This window comes from Plasmodium fragile, assembly GCF_000956335.1.
Source record: "Plasmodium fragile strain nilgiri unplaced genomic scaffold supercont1.17, whole genome shotgun sequence".
Classification (NCBI taxonomy): domain Eukaryota; phylum Apicomplexa; class Aconoidasida; order Haemosporida; family Plasmodiidae; genus Plasmodium; species Plasmodium fragile.
The window spans coordinates 210,523-230,017 of record NW_012192597.1 but is presented as its reverse complement, the minus strand read 5'-3'; the positions used below and the strand labels follow the sequence as shown (position 1 = coordinate 230,017).

General features: G+C 38.7%; 5 protein-coding genes across 5 annotated transcripts; 2 read left to right on the top strand and 3 right to left on the bottom strand.

The window, feature by feature from the left end:
* Nucleotides 1-127: 127 nt before the first annotated feature.
* On the bottom strand, nt 128-3,964 carry AK88_01896 (uncharacterized protein; the record flags this gene model as incomplete). The annotated part of the gene is made up of 1 exon (XM_012479531.1): nt 128-3,964. One exon carries the CDS (start codon nt 3,962-3,964, stop codon nt 128-130), a length of 3,837 nt encoding a protein of 1,278 aa, XP_012334954.1.
* A 1,423-nt stretch (nt 3,965-5,387) lies between these two features.
* AK88_01895 (uncharacterized protein) lies at nt 5,388-9,936 on the bottom strand (the record flags this gene model as incomplete). Its single annotated transcript, XM_012479530.1, has 4 exons — nt 5,388-5,514; nt 5,629-5,693; nt 5,843-6,383; nt 6,533-9,936. 4 exons carry the CDS (start codon nt 9,934-9,936, stop codon nt 5,388-5,390), a joined length of 4,137 nt encoding a protein of 1,378 aa, XP_012334953.1.
* A 1,685-nt stretch (nt 9,937-11,621) lies between these two features.
* Nucleotides 11,622-12,578, top strand: AK88_01894 (uncharacterized protein; the record flags this gene model as incomplete). The annotated part of the gene is made up of 1 exon (XM_012479529.1): nt 11,622-12,578. One exon carries the CDS (start codon nt 11,622-11,624, stop codon nt 12,576-12,578), a length of 957 nt encoding a protein of 318 aa, XP_012334952.1.
* A 1,309-nt stretch (nt 12,579-13,887) lies between these two features.
* On the top strand, nt 13,888-18,701 carry AK88_01893 (uncharacterized protein; the record flags this gene model as incomplete). Its single annotated transcript, XM_012479528.1, has 3 exons — nt 13,888-14,112; nt 14,267-18,462; nt 18,590-18,701. The coding sequence occupies 3 exons, from the start codon at nt 13,888-13,890 to the stop codon at nt 18,699-18,701; spliced, it is 4,533 nt and encodes a 1,510-aa protein (XP_012334951.1).
* Nucleotides 18,702-18,907: 206 nt separating this feature from the next.
* AK88_01892 (uncharacterized protein) lies at nt 18,908-19,440 on the bottom strand (the record flags this gene model as incomplete). Its single annotated transcript, XM_012479527.1, has 2 exons — nt 18,908-19,065; nt 19,263-19,440. The coding sequence occupies 2 exons, from the start codon at nt 19,438-19,440 to the stop codon at nt 18,908-18,910; spliced, it is 336 nt and encodes a 111-aa protein (XP_012334950.1).
* Between the last annotated feature and the right edge of the window lie 55 nt (nt 19,441-19,495).

Sequence of the window (19,495 nt, the reverse complement as noted above, 5' to 3'; positions counted from 1 at the left end):
AAGATAAGCGATGCAAACTTGGGCAGGGGGGCACTTCCCCACAGACAAAAAAAAAATTACAGATAAAGCAAAAAAAAAAAAAAAAAGGGAGCAACTAAAACAGACGTGAATGGCTTCTGGCGCCACGCTAAAAGTGCTTCCTCCGTTGTAGCTGCCCTGCCTTAGGAGTCGGCCTTTTCTTTGCACAAAGACGACTTCCCCCCGTGTGCTTCATCTCAGAAGTGCCAAATTTACAAATACGATGATACGCCTTGAAAAACTGCCTCACAGCAGAGACAACAATTTTCTTAAAAAGGTGATCATCCAACTTGGTTAAGAAGTAGTATGGGAAAATAAAATAGTGTACATAATTTTTAAAACACTGATGGTGAAAATAAGTGAAGTCTGTGTGCAAATAATTTTTGGACGGGAAATACATATGAGTAAAATTGTCCTTTTTCTCATTATCGTCATTTATATAGCAATTTGTCATGTCTGTGAAAATATGTTTATCCATTTTTTTACCTTTGTACATATTTTCGAAGAGCGAATTGGTCACTTGTTGCGTGACATTTTCGAAATAATTCACAAAATCGTCAATTTCGTCATTTGCATATTCATGGTTAATATCAAATTGGGAAACATTATTAACGTTAACGCTGTTCCTGTTTTGATTTTCCTTCTGTATGTCATGGAGAATGCTAACAGTTTCATATGGAATACAAAAACTTTTAAATAAATTATTGTAATGCTGAATATGGTCATCTTTTTTTTTTTTTTTTTTCTTGTTCATATTTTTCATTTGGCTATTATATTTTAAAGCTGACTCGATGATTGTTCTTTTCAATACACAATTTTCACCAATTATTTTTTTTATATTTTCGAGCAGCTCATTCATATGTACTGAGCTGTAAACCGTTTTGTTCTTTTCCTCCACGTGACCATCATTTGGAGTAGTAGTACCATTTTTTTCTTCCTCCAATTGGCTCACTGCATTACCCAAATGTGCGTCTTCTCCATTTTGCATTTTTTGGAAAAAAATTTCTGCTTCCCTAATTCCGTTGTCCAATATGTCGTAACTTGGATCGTTATAAATGCACCTATCGCTCAGTTTGTCAATTCTGTTAGCACTGAAAGAAAAGGTGTACGTGTGCGCTTCGTCCCTGTCGTCCTCATCCTCGAGCAGGTTATTCAAGTCCACGGCCACAGCATCCGTGTAGTAAAAGTCATTGTATTCATATGAATAATCAAATAGAAGTTTTTCTCTACACAGAAAACACTCATTTGGTTGATAATTATTCGTATCGAATATGGGCATGTTCTGTGTAAAATTATTTTGTATATAATTATATAGTTTCTCTTCTATGTCGTCAAAATTAACTTGGTTGCTCAAGTGATGGGTCATTTCAAAATAATTACTTCTCAGGTAGAAGAGAAAAATTTCCTTGAAGGCGCTCGTTTGTGCAAAGTACTTTTCATCGAAGATGTGCAGGAACGAGCGCATTATCATCTGCTCCTCGTTATTCTGCTGTTGTTCAAGCGGTTCGTTACGTTCGCGATAGGAGCACACGGCGACATGGTCCATAGAGTAGTCTGTGCTTCCCAATCCCCTAAGATGCCCTCCCTCCATGGCGTCTTTGGAAAGGTGCATTTTATTACTGAGTCCATCTATTCGGTTGGAGTTTCCCTCCGCGGGTTGTTCTCCCCACTCGTCACTAACCTTCACATTCACGTCCTGAGGTAGTTGTGCACAATTGACCGCCTCCATTTGGAACTCTCCCGCACGAGCCACGTAACCCCCCTCGTGGTATTCACTCCGGTTGGAGACTTCCCCGCGCTTGCCGTCACGACCGCCCATCTTTGAGAGGGAAAAAAAAACGTTCATGGGAACCAGCTGCTTGCTCACATAAAACTCCCCACTTGTGCACAAATTCCAGACGTTACTCTGCACAGCTAGTTTGTTTCCAAGCGAAGCATCTTCCGCGGCTGACTTGTTCATAAAAAGATTGCCCATCCCTTTGGCGCCTGCAAGATTCGCAAATGAGTTACTGCTAGTGACTTCCTGCCCATACATTTCCCTAAGAGGTCTAACTAAAAAATTTTGTATGCTCCTTCGAGGGATCCAGGAGGGAAAAACATAACTCTTAATATCCTTTATCTCTAAGCACTTCAAAATATTTTTAAACATGATTTCTCCATCTATGTAGTTTATATGCACATTGTTATCTTCAGTCACGGTGTAATAATTGGACAGGTTAACATCATATGTGTTTTGGTTTCCATATATAAAATCAAAAAAGTTCATTTCCCCTTCGTTGTCCTCGTCATTACTACCGCTTTTGTTCTTGTTCCTCTTGTCGTTGTTGTCATTATCTGAGGAAGAATCATTATCATCATTTTCTACATTATGCAAATTTTTTTTTTTTTTCTCATTTGTTCTATTCTGCGTTTCGTTATTTCGCCCTGCCCAAAAGAAGTTATCCATTTCGTTGGACTTTTTTCCAAAATGGAACACGTCCTGTACAGTTTTGTCGAAACACGCGTCTTCTGCTGCCTTCACTTTCTGCCCCTCATAAGCAGATATATAAAAAGCGAGCGTTTCAGGGCGTTTTTCTCTTTTACTTTGAGGAACGTTGTTTGCGTTCTTCGTATGTGCCACCGAGTTGGGATCCACACCATAGGCATTTTCTACATCACCAGGTTCCTCCCCATCTGTCCAACCGATCGTACAAGATGCAAAATTGGCCTCATGATTGTCCCTCTTGGCATTCTTCAAAAGGGCCGAATCATCCACACCCTCGTAATTCCTCTCCACATGGATGGTCTTCCGGTCCGCCTCCCACTTGGCATTATAATTAAAGGAGTTACAATTTTTCGTAACTATATTTTCATACACATCTTCAAAAATGGAGTACTCTTTACATATAAAAAATTCAATAGATATACTCATATGATCTAAATAAATAATTTTTTTTCTGTTCCTATTGGCACCTGGTTTTTCTGTGCCAGTATTTGTGTAGTATTTACTTTTTTCGTAATGATTTTCCAAATGGTTTAGCTTCTCTAAGCTGGAGCTGAATCGTAATCCGCACGTAAAACATTGAAAAGCCTTTTCTTTAAAGTAGCTTCTAAAAATTTCTTTTAGTGAATGTGCATTCACTTGAAATTCGTCAATGTTTGCTAACACCTCTAAATTTTTTTCTTCTTTTTCATTTTCCCTTTGTTCATTTTGCAACTGAGTGACTAAGGACACTAGAAGCAGAATGTCATATGAAGACAAGTCATCGATGTACAGTACTTGGTTCGATACGCTATTAAGTATTCTTTTTCCAAAAGAAGGGATTCTATTCCTTCCTAAAGGGGGACCTCCGAAATTTTCCTCATCTCCACTGTGGTAATTATCAATTCTATTATCGCCGTTAACGGTGTGAACATTTTCCCCCCTACCTCTTCTCCAGTCTACATTCTTCTCCTCCACACCCATTTCATGTACCTCCATTTCACCCACCCCCTTCTTCTTTATGAGCGCATCGTTGCTGCCACTCACTCCACTCTTGGCAAAACTGTATAGCCCACTACTGCACCTCTCCGCTGAACTCTCAAAACAAATATTCCTGTCGATAATATCATTACATTGTATGGTGCAAAATTTTCTGTTCACGTGCAAAATGTCATGTTCGTTGGTTAAATGATCACTGAAGAGGAAGTTATAAATACTTCTTAACTCCTTTACATGGTTGATGTACTTGTCCATGTCCTTAAAGTGGTCTATGCAGACGTCATTTTCACTTAACCTTTGCTTCTTCAGTGATTCGAAATTATCAAAGAGCGATACTTTGGCTCGTTTGTTCACATGACCAAAGTTGTCCCTACTGGCGTACTCGTCCTCCAGCATGTTCCTCTTATGCGCGACGAAGAAGTTACTATACGGGATGTTGTTTATGCTGTTCTTGGTGGCGAACTTGTTTAATATTTCCTCGTCCATTTTGTACAACGTGGGGGGAGGGGTAACAAGTGGGGTAAGCAGAGGAGAGGGTGACAGACGGACGGGAATTTCTACGCACGCCTGGTACGCGGCCACCCTGTTCGGGTAAATAATTCTGTTGCGGTTTTTTCTTTTGCCCCTTGTGCTCCACGATCCGGCGTATGATTTAATCCCCTACTAATATATATATCCCCCTCGGCCTATATAACACAGGCAACAAGGCAAATGTTCCCCTTGAAAATTGTGCCTCACCCATTTGAGCACAAATGCGGAAAAATGCGGCTATCTACGTGCGCGCAGTTTGAAAAGGATTATTGGGAAGGACCTCCTCGGCAGCATATAAGTTCACGCAATGTTATGTTTTATAATAATGTACACCTGCGACATAAGGGTACATTATGCTAGCCAAAAAAAGAGAGAGATCCTAAAAAAAAAAAAAAACGTCATTTCGTTTTAGATCTTCTGCCTAGCCCCTTTTGTCACATGTCATAATTGCAAAATGGGGAGATAACCAAAAAAAGGATCCTGTTCAAAATGGCGAGGATAAGGTTAAGCTGTACATTAATCGCTCAAGTTGAAGTTTTCCTTTTAAAAAAAAATGTTGAAACATGTATGCACTTGAAAAAATATTCCCGTTTTCTTTTCTTTTTTTTTACGATCATTTTGTTGCAAAATTAACGACAGTTTTGTACATTTTTGTATGTGCAAAAAAAAACAGCGACTCCCAAAAAAATTAAAAAAGTTTAAGAATTTGACAAACGGAGTTAAACAGCAACGTTTAAAAAAAGGGAGAGAATCGAATTGGGCATTTAAAAAAAAGGAGGCAAACCAGTTTATTAACTTCAAAAAAAAAAAAAATTAACATAATAAGTAACATATTGATGTGGGTCAAAATGATCGCCACAAAACCGCTACAGCTGCAGGAAGACGTGTGCGCGGAAAACCCCACATCGACAAATAACTCGAGGTGACGTTTTTCCCGTTGGGCTGCCCCCAAAGGAACGGATCCGTGTGCACACGAAATCGCTGCGTTGAGACAAAACAAATTTGTGTTGTCACAGTTGACAAGGGATTCCAAATGGTGAGCGCGATGAAGATAGAGAAAAACATAAGGCGTGGCGGAGGCCGTGGTGGAGAAAAGAATTTACGTCCATTTCATTCCCCATGGACGGGAAGGTGCTAACTGAGCTTTTTGATTGTACCTGAGGGGGAATGGAAAGAGAGGATTGGACACATATTTATCGCCTCGAAGCTTCCCACCTTGTTCGTTTCTGTTCAGTCTGCTCCTTCTTGAGAGCATTTATAACTCCCTACAATACACCTCCATTGACACAGTAAAGTTATGCTCTACCGTAAATGACCCCATTTTGTTGTACTCTTCAGGGGGGGCGCCCATTTGTTTTCTATAAATTTCCCCTCCCCATCAAGTACCGTTGCGCAGGATGGCATATTCCTCCTTGTTAGGTAGAATCTCCTTCCTTCGCCCATCGCAAAATAAAATTTGCGTGTGCCCATCGGTATATTTGCAGTCTATTTGGCCATTTGGAAACCTAGCAAAAAAAAAAAAAAAAAAAAAAAAAAAAAAGACATCATTGTGCTGATTCGGAAATTTGTCAAAGAGTGCACTTTAAATGCAGGTAAATAAATATGGCCAGTTTTCTTACTTATTCAGTTGGCATTTATTAGGTATGTTCACTTGGTATATGCCTTTGTTTACAAAGCGGAATAGCTAAGGAGGAAAGGGGAGATGTGGGGTAATTTTTTAAACTTCTGAACGGTTGTACGAATTGGGGAACTCTGTATTACATCCGCCTCATCCACGTGGGGAAAACCTCAATGATCGCTTGTCCTCGCGCGTGAAAACTGATCCTTCCTTACCGTGTACGAATTTGGCAACTGTGCACGGTAATCCTTACTGGGGTAGAGATAAATAGTTAAATTGTTGGGGTCCACAATTTTCTTATTTCTGTTTTTCTCAATAATTCGTAGGCCGTCTTCAAATAATGTCTCCACCTTCCCATCAACAAATGCTTGTTTATATTTCATCTTCTTGGTTGACGAGAATATCGATTCAATCACATTTTCGCAACTGTTAAATAGTTCGTCAAAATTGAAATTTATTATAAAGTCCCAGTTTTTGCCAAAAGGGTTTAAATGGTCGATGCTGGGTGGAGATATCTTCGAGCGGGTTCTCGACTCTAGGGTATTTTTTCCAAACTGATTGTCGTCTTTTCCGCTTCTTCCGACGTTGTTATTCCTTTTCAGTTCACCACTGCGTGTGTTTAATGCGGATGGTCCGTCCCCCCCATAACGCTTAAACGGTGTATTATTCATCGTGCGCACGTTGCTACTTGTACCATTTTTTGATGTCCTGGCTGGGTTATCACCCTTCGTATGGATCCCAAACTCGTTCGTCAACCTGCGAGAAGTGATGTTATATAGAAAAAGATTGCTGTCTGGTTTACTTATCACGGGAAGAGGATACTTTATGGGGGCTAGGTGTATCCTCCCTCATAATTAACCCTTGAGAGCTTTTTGTCGAGGTCCCTATGGAAGGGGAGGACATACCTTTCCGCTGATTCGCCCATGGGTGTATCCACATGGACATTTCCTAGTGGGACCCTTACATCTCTTTCCTTTTCATCTCTCCCATTTTGGTTATCCTGCTTGGTGTAGTTGGCTAGAAAGGAGGTCTTCCTCATCTGTTCGTGGGGGTCCCTTTTTTCTTCCTCCTCATTTGTAAAGCCACTATTGTAAGATAATTTGTCATTTATTTTGCTGGAGTGGTCAAAAAAATACTTTCTAAAAATTTTATTATGTTCATTCGTAGTATGGCTACTGGTGTCTTCCTCGTTGTATACCTTGTCCATATTTTCGGCATTTCTATTTTTCTCTATTAGCAATTTCATTTTTTTTAAATTTTTATCTATAGACTCATCATCCTTTGCGGCGCCGTGTCCAATCTTCATGTCATTTTTGTGTACAAATAAATTGTTAAGTGTAATTTTTTTTTTCCCTTTTACTTCTTTCGATGGCACTACACAGGGGTCGCTTTCGCGTAGTGCATTTGTACAGAGTGTTTTATCATCGCTAATGGTGGGTTGATATAACGAATCCGATTCACTTCCCCGCCGTCCACTTTCCCCCTGTGGCTTGCTCTTCACCGGGGTGAAATTTTCTGAGCAGTCGGAAAAATGAGGCAAACTTTTCGCATCGGCATTTTTTACCATTTTCTCCTGAACCACATTTGTTGCTAACTTCATAATAGTTTTCTGCTGGTAATTTTCTAGCTTGCTTCTATACTCGTCTGAAATTTTTAACTCTGTTTTGAGCTTTTCATTTTCAATTTTTAAACTTTCTACCTGTTTTCTCAATTTCTCCACAGTTATTTTGTGCTGTCTCTTTTCCGTTGTGAGCTTTTCTTCTAATTCTTTAATTTTATTTTTGAACATTGCTACTTCGTTGGTTAGTTTTCTTTTGCTCATTATGATGTTCCTCTGTTTGTCTACTTCACTTTCTATTCTTTTTTTTTCCTTGTTCCACTTTTTTTTTTCCTCTTCCAAATTTTTTATCATCTTTTTCTTTTCCTCCTCAATTTTGTTTTTCATTTCTTCTCTCTCAAGTTCCATTTCTGCACTTTTCGCAATTAGCTCATATTCTAATTTCTTAACTTTATCCTGTTCCCTTTCTAGTTTGTTTATTTGATTGTTGAGTTCCTTTCCCAGCTCCTTCAGTTGGTCACTGTTGCTTTGTTCGTTAAGCTCCTCATGATTAAGCGGCACGTCTTTTTTTCTATCACCTTTATCGTTTGAGCGGCGCCTTCTTCGCGTAGTACCTTCCTCCGCTTCGCCCTTCTTTTCTGTTTTCTCTTTTTTGTGCCTATCCTTTATAATTGCCACGATACCTTTCTTCTTTGTTTCCCCTTTTTTGTCGTTTGGCCTGTCCGTATCGTCCCACGATTCTTCATCGTTCAAGTCGACGCAGATGTCCGTGCTGTCATTGCTGTTGCATGTGACATTTTCGCGTCCCTTGGTTTTTTTCTTGTTGACAGAAATGGAATTGCTATCCGAGCTGCTTTGAGCAGAGTTATCCCTTTTGTTCAGTTCGTTTGAAGCATTATCACGAGTATTCTTTTTAGGTGAGGCCAAACTGTTCGATATTTCCCCCCTATGGCTGCTACTGGTGCGCCTTTTTTGGAAGCTCTCAAATTTTGTGTCTTTTTGAGGGGTCTTCTTCTCCTCCCTTTTCCATCTTCCCTCGTTTTTCTTACTGGTGTTCTTTAATTTCAAATTGTTGTTCATAATTTTTGAAGTATCGTCACTGTCTGTTTTTGTGGTGGTTGTTGTCCTAACTGGTGCGCTATCGTTGAGCTCGGCGCGGTTATCCCTGGGGGATGAGTTGCCCCTACCTGTTTTATTGATTCCTTCTGGTTTGCTTTCAGCATGAGAGTGGTAATCCCTCACGCTGCTCTTCGAATCCACCCCCAATGAATCGGCATTAATATCATTGTCACTACTGCGCAAAACGACTCTTTTGCTTTTTTTCACACTTTCATTAAGCTTACTTAAACTCAAGGTGCTGCTAGGCGTCGAGGTATTGTATTCGTGGGAGTGATGTAAAGATTCCTCGCGGTTAAAATTGCTACTTGTCCTGCTGATGTCATAACCCTTGTTGTATCCCAAAGAGGTGTCACTTCGTTTTATACTCTTCCCAGAGTACACATTGTCTGCGCTCGCGTGGGAGTCTCGACTTTGATACGAAAAATCTCCGACACCTCTTCGGCTTCTATTACTATAAAGTGAGTTAATTTCTTCTGGCATGTCACCATTTGAGCGGCCCATTGCATCCTCTTCGTTCCCTTCCTCGATCCCTCCTGATGAGTTACCACCCCTTTGCAAATAACCCATGTCTTTGCTCCCCCCTTTTGATTCTCTTATTCCCATTTGCTCCTTCAAAAAGGAAGACGAGGGGCTATCAGCCTGCATGTTGAACTTGTCCCCGTAGTCGCCAGTTGTACTCTTCATGATAGAGGAGCATGCACTTCTGTTACTATGATGAATGCAACTAGCATTTCCGTTTGGGGATGTTCCCTTGTGGTCCTCACAGATGCTGTACCCACTATGCAGAAAAGGCCCGCTCCCCTGGGGACTAATGTTACTTTGTTTAGAAAAATTGCCGCTGCCTCCATTATCGTAGTCTCCATAAGAATCACCATTGAGGCAGTCTACGCCATTCCCGTAACTTGATGCACCGTTGCTATTTATTTTATCCCAGAACTCCATGGATGACTTATCCATATGAAATAAATTGCCCGACCGATCTTCTGCGTTGTCTGATTCGTTGTTACTGCTGCTGAATTCTAATTTGTGCAAAAATCGTGCATCTTCATTTTGTTTGTCAAAGTCATCATCATATGAGTAACTTCTGCCCTTTTCATCGTTAGGGCGTTTTTCTAGCTCTTCGTAGATGTCTTTAAATAAAAATAGCTCTTGATCTGTTTTGTTGCTTTCATCTAGTTTGTCACTGATGCGGTAATCCGCTTGGTCCCCGGAGTGGTGGTCATATGCTTGGCCCTCGGTATGGTGATCATCTGTGTAATTTTCTGCGTCGTCTTGATCCATTTGTTCTTCTGATTGGTCTAACCTCCCTCCTGGGCCATTCCCGTGAGAGTCTCCCCTCTCATTTACTCTGCTAAATTTTGAGTCGATGTCTCCCTTCTCCTCCTTGGAAGTTTCCAATTCATTGATTAAATTGAAATCGCTCCTACTTAGCTGTGCATCCTCGATATTACTCATTTTAGTGTTATCATCTGTGCAGAAGAATATACTTTGCTTTGACTCTTCTTTACTTAATTTTTTTTTTATATTTTTTTCAAGGCTCTGTGTATATTCTAGTTCTTCGAATGTGTCGTTTGTCCAGATCTCGTCATACACATCGTAATAGTCGTCAAACTCTTCATTGCGTTTTTTCATTTTATTTTTCTCGCGCGTTTAATTGTAGATTCCATTGGTGTGTGGGGAGGGTTCAGTCACGGGAATACACACATATGCAGCTGGGAATATATGGCTACACATGTGTACAGTTTCTTTACCTGTACAACTTTCACAAGTCGGGAAAGAGGGTAAGACGTCTTACGTTGCCTTTTCTCCCTTGGCCCCCTTTTCTTCGTACTCTTAAGCCTTTTTAACAAATGTTTTAAGGGCAAGCATGTTTGATGCCTAGCAGTTTTGCAAATGTTACCTCAATAATTTATTGTTCATTCTTCAGTTCTGTTTGTGCCCTAGTTTTTTTCTCACACTCTTTTTGACTAGCTTTTTCCTCTTTTCCCTTTCGCTAGCTGTGTTTTTTTTTTTTTTTTTTTTTTTTTTTTTTAAATAGTTAACACGCCATAAAATATTCAGTCAGTAATGGTAAAGTTTTTCTGTTCCCTTTTCATGGCAGAGACAAAATTTTAAAAAGGAAGTGGGCATGAAAAATGTCTTGCACAAATAGTAGAATGCAAATTTACATATGTATGATGCTTGAAAAAGGAATTTAACCCTGTTGTGAACATTTCTGGGCCATATGTCTTTTTCCCTTTGGTCATCACTGCGGGACGGGTATTTAACAAATTTGCGATTACATATACACAATTTGGAAATACCCCTACTGTATGGAAAAAATAAAATAAATAGTAATATAAGCAAGAAAATGAGAAAAAGGAAAAATGTGCATATGTTTAAAAATGTATTGACTTTAATCACAGTGAACGCGGCGCAAAGAATTGTAAATAAAAAAATGTATGCCCTTATTTCCACATGCCCGAGAAAGCCCATGCCGCGAACATGCTACATGCAGCACAGGGGGGGTCAAAACTACATTGTTGTTACGTAAAAAAAAACATATATTTTTTTTTTTTTAGCGAATTGTTTCTGTTCCATTTTCTCGTTAACGTAAAGGCATTCCGAAAGAATGAGTAAAAATTAAATCTGTTGACAGAAAAAAAAAAAAAAAATTAGGATGCTCTCCTCTGTATATTTTTACTTTTAAAGTGGAAATTAACCTATGTTGTTGTTTCATATTATGGGAGCTTCACGTGGCGAAGAAAGAATGAACAAGAAAAAATCAGCACAGTTTTATTTTCTTTCCGCCTTTACAATGTTAAAAATATGCTACAGAGTTTTGTTGTTTTTTTGAAGCAAAGTTTGATAAAGCTAGAAGATTAACTAACCCCACCCTTGTCCCAGTTGGCAATAATTAATTCCTTTGTAAGTTCCACTTTAAATGTACTACGAGGACATTGCTGCGTGGACACATGTACTTATGTACTTTTTATGTTTATTGCCGATATCCGCAGGAAGGCATCTGCCCCTACCATAGGTACTTCCGCTTACACAAACGCATGCAAATTTGCATCTCTGCCCCTTTGTGTGTGTTTCGTAAGTAATTGTGTATTTGTGTTTGTATCCTATTTGCGTGCACGAAAAGAGCTGCCCCATTCATTGTCGTGGACTTGGTTAAGTCGGCAGAACAACGTGGGTAATGCGTTCCGCAATATACGATCACCAAGGGGGGTATATTTTTCTGTTTACGTACAACAATACAGATTTTTTTTTTTTTTTTTTTTGGCACATATTTACAATTTCCGCACTTTGGAAAAAAAAAAAAAAAAAAAAAAATGGCAATTTTCATAAAGAACAATAAAGCGTCGCTTGTCGACATGGCTGTCCAGGATTTCATCAAATTGGGTATAGATGGAGTGTACACGACAATGAAAACAGTAGTATCCTTTGAATATATTTTTAATTTCACTTCACACATGAGAAACTTACATAAGTACTCCACCAACTTCCTGGAGTTACAAATAAATGATCATAACAAAGAATGCGTCACGAACATTTTAAAAAATTTGACATTGGAAAATATTCGCAAGAGCAGCAGCGCAAGTATTAAAGCAGGATTCGAATTCTTAAATGCATTAAATGATGATATAAAAAAAAAACATTTTAGTGAAAATTCAAATTATATGGTTATGGTTACCATTACGTGGGATATACACAGTGATAACTACGCACCCTCAAATGAACCTTTTTTTTCCATTCTATGCTACATAAAATGCTTACCAAAACATAGCAGCCATGTGCAGATAGATATCATGTGTGGAGAAAGGAAGACGCCAAATATAAAATATTCAAATGTGTTTGATGTGAGAAATAAACTGCTAAAATTGAAAAGCGAAGATAGCCACGAGGTTGTTTTATATAACGAGAAGGAAGAAATTACAGAGGGATTGACTTGTAATTTTTTCTGCTTTTTTAATGATACATTGTACACAGCAAAAGACGAACTTGTTCTCAAGGGCACCATGCGAGAGCAAATAATAAACATATGCCAAGAGGAGGACATAAAATTAAAAAAAGAATCTATCAACATAAGTGACATTGGACGCTTCGAATTCTGCTTCATTTGCTCCACAACTAGGAACATTTTACCCGTTAATAAAATTATACTGTGTTCGGAAAATAAAACAGAGTTTGAAAAGGATGTCCATCACCCCGTTTTGGTGAAGTTACAAGAGAAGTTGCGAGAAGCAGTTGAAAAGAAGAAGGAAAAATATGAGGTATATGTTAGTTAGTGTAGCCCGCAGTATGCCAGAGGTATATGTGTGTGACAAGTGGATAGATTAGATGAGGCGTGCGCCCATGCTTGTTCTGTGCACATTTTTACGTATGCAGTAATTTTGTCATTTGTGAATGCAGTTTGTTTTTTTTCCTGAAAATATTCGCTGCTTCTTCATGCATATATTTGGCGTTTTCCCCCTCCCTTTGTGATGTCACGCCTATTTGTGGCAATGTTCGAAACATGGTTTCACTTTTATGAGTTAAACATTTAGTAGGCAATTGTTTTTCCGTTTGCTCGCGGTGCGCGGGTTCGCTTATGAATTTTTTTTTTATCATTCTGAGAAGCGCCTGCGTTGATTTGATTTTTGCTACACCAGTTCGCTACGATAGTGTGGGCACTGCATATTTCACTATGCTCCTTTTGCGCAGTTTGTTGGTTTTTTTTTTTTTTTTATTCGTTGGATTCACGTGCACGTGATAAAAACTTGTTTGAAGAAAAAAAAAAAAAAAAAGCAGCAAACTTAACAAACCGTATGACTTATACCCATTTTTACATTTTACTAAAATAAGCCAAGAAAATTTATGCCTTAAAAAAAGAACCTCTGGAAGGGGACATGGACAAATTCTGCGAGATGTGATTATCTATTATGACTCTTTGTGCTATAAAGCGTGTTTCTACTTTTAGCAGCTCCCAAAGGTGTGGCACAAAAAGGTTTCTCTTTTTTTAATGCTTCGCAAGTATACATAAGTTGACCTTTCACATTGACCTTTCCGAATGCTCCATTTTAACATCCCAGAAGAATCGCAACATACATGATAAGTTCTCATTTGCAAACTCGTTCTGTGTCTGTGGTATTATACGCATACGTGTGCTTATATTTCCATGTGTAAATGTAAGCAATATTTACGCTTTTTTTTTTTTTTTTTTATACACAAATTGACTGTTCGCTTAACTTGTATACAAAACGCAGAAAAATTATTTTGGCTAAATTTGCCCAATTTGAAAGATCCCAATTTGTTAAATTGACTTTGTTGATGTTTGTGAATACACTTTTTAAGTTCATCCAATTGGGATTATATATATTTTTTAGCAGGGAAACAAATTTTATGTCACATGTGTAACGGTATTTGTAAATAAATATATATAGGCATATATGTTAGTATAAATGCGTAAGTGATATGCCCTACAGCTTTCCAACAACGTACCCTCCTTTTTAATGCTTCCAAGCGCACCATTATGTACACCCGTACCTCCAATCAGGCGAAAGCAACTCCTACCCATACACCGCACATTTTATTGCCAGTTAACCTATGTCTACAATTATGATTTGCAAAAAATTGTTCAAAAGTTTTAAAAAAAATAGCTCGCTCATCGTCTTCTTCGTAACGTTAGTCTATTTTTTTTACACCTATGTGTCGTTGTTTTTGTTTGTCTTCAACAATGCCTTGTTCTATCTCTTTTTGAACATCACCCTGTTTTATCTATGCTTCCATTTTGTGGTGAGAGCCCTCACGTACCCTGGGAGTCTCTTCATATACTTCCACAAGGTAAGCCCAAAAGGCAAAACAGGAGGAAACAAAGCAGAAAAAAACAAGAATTACAAAAAAAAAAGACGCTTAAATAAGTTACACACGTGAAAACGCACTGTAAACGAGTGAACAAACTGAACGCCCCTTTTTTCATCCCTCCCCCGCCGTGCAGACAAACTACGACAACAGAGTAGAACTATGTAAGTTTTACATGAAGGAGTCGGTGAAGCTGTCACTGATTATAAGTGACATTCGAAGACACGCCAGGGACGTGATTCGGAAGGAAAATAACCCAGACGGAAATCTCAAAATTAAGCTAGAGCAGCTGTTCTCAAATAGCAATAACAAGGATAATTACTTTAACTTTTTCAGCGGCCTATATATATTTTACACACTCTACATTAGCTATTACCTCTACATCAACTTAGAAGAAAATGTCGACTTTAGTGATGAGCAGTTGCTTTTTTATTACTACTTGAAGTTATTCATGATCAAAATAAACGAACTCAAGGTGTACATTCATCAGGACGATGTGATATACCCCGAAATTCTCACAGAAATAAAAATCCACAAAGATTTTAACAAAGCAGTGCATGAGTTCATACTTGGTACAAATCCCACTTACGAGAAATTTTTCGCGCCCACAAAAGAAAGGAGAACGTATAGCAGTTTTAAGAGAACAAAATCTAAGTTGAGTATTTGGAAGCGCATATTTAACAGGAAGGGTGTGCAAGATTGTAGGGCACCGGAGGAATATGCAAAATTGTTGCCCAAAAAGGAGAATGATAATAATGCCAAAGGTAATAATGACTATAATGGCTATGATGGCAATGATGACGCTTTAACCCCGGGGGGAAATCCACCCCAGGGGGAAGGAAAACTAAAGAACGGTTCGGAGGGAATAAAAGGAGATAACATTTTTGATGAATCGGAAGAAGGAGACACTCCTTCGAAGGACATCCCCCCCAATTATATGGACATAAATGTGTTGAGTTTGTTTTACCATGAGAATTACGAAAAATCAATAACGCATGCCAACTATAAAGACTTCTTTATGATCATAAAGGGTGATAATTTCCTTAAGCTGTTAGACGACCTGACATACTTTTTGAACAAGCTTGGCGAGCTGTTCAAATTGAATGCACAAAGAGAAAGCATGGACATGAGAAATATTACGAAGTATATTAATAATTATATAAAAAAACACATAGCAGGAACAATGGATTTGTTCAAGTACGAATTGATTTTTAAATACTACGGGAAACAGGAGTACTTGCTAATTAACGGTGCCAAAATAGATTGCATGTTCATACCATGTAAGAGGTTTCTAAATGATAAAATACAATCATATATCGATTTGAAGAAGCGGGGTGAGAAAAGGATGACTGAAGGAAATGAGCATCCAACGAATGGACCCACCAGTGGACGCACCAATGGACCCACGAATGGGCATGTCTATTTAAACGCCTTCAACAACGACTTTTACAATTACATATATCAAGACGATTATTTGTGCGACATACCCGTAGTGCTTTACTTCAACCCTAACGCTGCCTACTACGAACTGAATGCTTGCTATTCTGGGTCACTGAAATTTTACTTAGAAAATAATGTTAACGTTTTCGTGTACAACTATCGTGGGTACAGCAAGTCTAGTGGTTATCCAAATTTAAATAGAAACAATGCGGATGCCTTAAAAATTGCAGAGTATCTTTTGTCCAGGAAGGTTAAACATTTAGGGTTACATGGAACATCCATTGGAGGTCCCCTATGCTCTTACGTGTCTTACCATCTGTGTAATTTTAATCAAAAAAATAATAACACGGAATATATGGACAAATTGTACAAAAATGAAATTCGCATCAAGATCACTTGCAAGCAGATAAACAAAACGGTGAAGTTGATGAGTAGGAGGAAGGATAAAATTTTGAATATCCTACTTATCCCAATTAAGTATATCATCTTGCTTCTTCAATTCATTGTGCTGTGCAAGTTGAAAATATCCAACATGAGGATTAGGAGGAAGATCAACATGAGCACGGGCGTTGCTAGCAGCAATAGGGACAATCGCGATATTGGGGATGAGGGGGGACCTGCCACCACACGCACTGATCATCCAAGGATATCCTTTGTGTGCATTGATAAGTCCTTCTACAATTTCGAGGAAGTGGCCAAGTACATGGTTGGAGAGTACGCATACAACATTCTGCAATTCACGTCATACAAATTGGACATCACAAAATATTACCTCAATTCAAATGTTCCAAAAATATTAATTTACGACAATAACGACGAGATAATTCACTACATGTCGAGTGTCGTTACAGGGGTATCCAAGGAAATTTCTAAATTATACAAAAGTGGGGACGGCAAGGAGGAAGGCAGCGTGGAAGGAAACGCAGGGGGATCCTCAACCACTGGAGAGAATAACCAAAATTTGCTACCACTGCTTGGGGGCAGTTCTGATGAAGGCGCATATATGCCGCAGACAAAGATGTATTCCGATTTGTACGCGAAGAAGAGGGCTGTACCCGAGCCCCCACTTGCTCAGAAGCAGCAGCTCCTGGGTGGAAATATTCTCGGCAGCTCGAATGAGAAGATCCCCTTTGTCCCCCAGCTAATCATAGACGAAAATGTGGACAAGTGTTGGTTTGAAAATAAAGTTAAAAACATCGACATAGTCCTATTTTTGCAGAGCTGGAAGGTGATAAATGATTGTATATTGTTTCTAAATAAATCTTCCACAACGAACAATTCCTTCATTTCGATAGGGCTAGAAACGTATAAGTCTATCATGTCCTTGTACAATTCTAAGGAGAACAATTTGGAGAAGCAAACGCATAATGCTATTTATTGCATTTATAATGACAACATGAGTTTTATGGATACCTTTAAGAAAGTGAACCATAATTACGACGATTTCGGGATGGAGGAAAGTACAGGGAAAGATAGCCATGTGAAGAAGCCAAATGTTTGTGATATCCTCCGTGAAAATGAAGACTTCAAATTCGAAATGGAAAAGCTGAACAAAATGTTAAAAGATTTGTATATGTCAAAGAGGAAGGAAGTGGAAAAGGTACATTTTACATATAGCGGATTTTTCCTCAAAAATGACTACCTCTATAATTATATTAACACGAAAAATAAGAACAAGGAGGAACCTGCTTTTAACATAGAAGAGGTAGACATCATCAACTTCCTAAGCCAATTTAGTGATTCTTTAACAGACATTGCTGATGCGATCAATTGCAATTTGAATTCTTGTGGACAATTATTAACAGAATTGAATCAAGTTGCAGAAAATGAAAAAATAAATTTTTTCAAATCATTCATTTTTAGAATGAAGGTGTATGGTTCTTACCCCTCTCAGTGTTTTATTTCATCCTGTGAGGAACAATATTGTAATTCCATCAATCAGCTTCCGCTTATTTTATCTGAGTGTTCTAACCACGGGGGGTTGTATACTCACGGAAAGGTCAGAAACTACTCCTACGATTTGAACAACACCAGGGATGACGAATTGCCCTTCGATGGAGAGTATCCTAATAGCGACTCTGAGGATGCATATTTCATGCATAGTGACTCGGAAAAGAGGATGACCAAAGTTAAAGGGGTGCGAAGCAAAGACACTTTTCAATTCAATCACAGTTTTGCAGCGGATTACAACTGTAGTATACATTCCCCCTACGTGGTGATAAAAAGGTCCATGTTTTTGCACGACTTGGTTGTATGCTTGAATTGGTTTAAGAAGGGTGCTGGGGTTGGTTGTCCTTCTTCCGGTTGCGCCCCATCATCTACCCCCGCGGGCGTTTTTTACCAACTAGACGAAGATACCTACTTAGTGAACCCCACACAGCTGCAGATCGCCCTGAAGGAGAAAAATCAGAAATGGCAAAATAAACAGAAAAACAATGCCACGCGCTTAAACAGTGCAAATTTTCTGGACCTATTTTCCAACGACATTGGAGTGGATATAAACAATGCTGACTTTTCAAATGAGCTAGAAAAGTACGTAAGCTGGATGCGCCTGAATAACAGAATTAGCTTATGCAAAATTTTGCTTTCCCTCAAAAGTAAATTGCGTCAAATGAAAAGCTATTCAGAAAGATTAATCGATGAATACAGCACTATTAACCAAGGCACGAATATTCGCTTTATCATTTTCCTAATCTATCGTATACTAATTTTTAAGAAGCTGCTAACTCACACTTATATAATTTACACATTTTGGGAACGGCTCAGCACATCTTTGGATGTGAACTTTAATGATGTTGAGGAGGGTGCAAAAGATGTTGACCTTCTAACATTGGAACCCATATCTCATTTTGATGTTTTCTACAAGGCTGCCTATAAGGTGTACTCCCCCAAGTAAGCAACTGCATACTGCAGGGGTGGCTGCTCGATGTGATCGCGGTTTGCCACTCGTTGCGCGGCGCAACGTTCACACCCATTCCAATTACACCCCATTTACACACCATTTTGTCCCCATTTGCAGAATTTTGGGATGCCCCCTGCTGGTGAACTGCGGACACAACGGCACGTTATCCAAGGAGGATCTAGCCTTTTTCAGCACCTGCTTGAATTTCTACCTCAAGGAGTATACATGAACTGCCTCAGCAAAAAAAAAAAAAAAAAAAAAAAAAAGTTGACCACGCAAAAACATCCATTTGTGAAAAAGTTATGCGAAAAAAAACAGGCGGAATATACATTATGGGAACCGAAAAGAGAGAAGAAATGCAAAAACAACTGATGTAGTTTTACGTTTCTCCCCAGAGAATCTTGGCAAAAAATTTGTTCAAAATGCTTTCCCCTGTCAGTAGTAGTAATCATTCCATTGTGGTGATATAAAAAACACGAAGGAAACTATCCCTATGGTAGATCCGATGGTAGCAAAGAGAATAGCATTTTTGTATTTATATCTTTCGCTACTGAACAATCTTTTCGTTTTGGTAACACGTGCGTGGCTGCAATCTGCGAATGGGAAAAGGGCATAGGAAGAGATTTAATTTGGCCCTAGGCAATAACGCGCCCGAGGGTGCAAGGCGCGTGTCTTTAATGTAACAAGTGTTAGGAAGCCACGTGTGTGTGTAATGGTCCGCCTTGTCCTGCGCCAACCATTCATGCCTACATCCAGTTCGTGGGCGTGTCCCCCTATTCATTCTTCATACCGTTACTTTTTAAGTCATACTCCTTATAATAAACGTAATGCTCCCTTTTGTTAATTTTATCATTTGCGTAAATGTTTTGTATTTTTATGTTGCTTAATATAGACGACTGATTTCTGTTGCCATTTTTCCTTTTCATTAATCTTCTGAATTCTCTCGCGAACGAACTTATCCTATTCATTGTTCTTCACTTTTTAAGATGAACTGAAGTTGTTTTTCCTTTTTTTTTTTTTTTT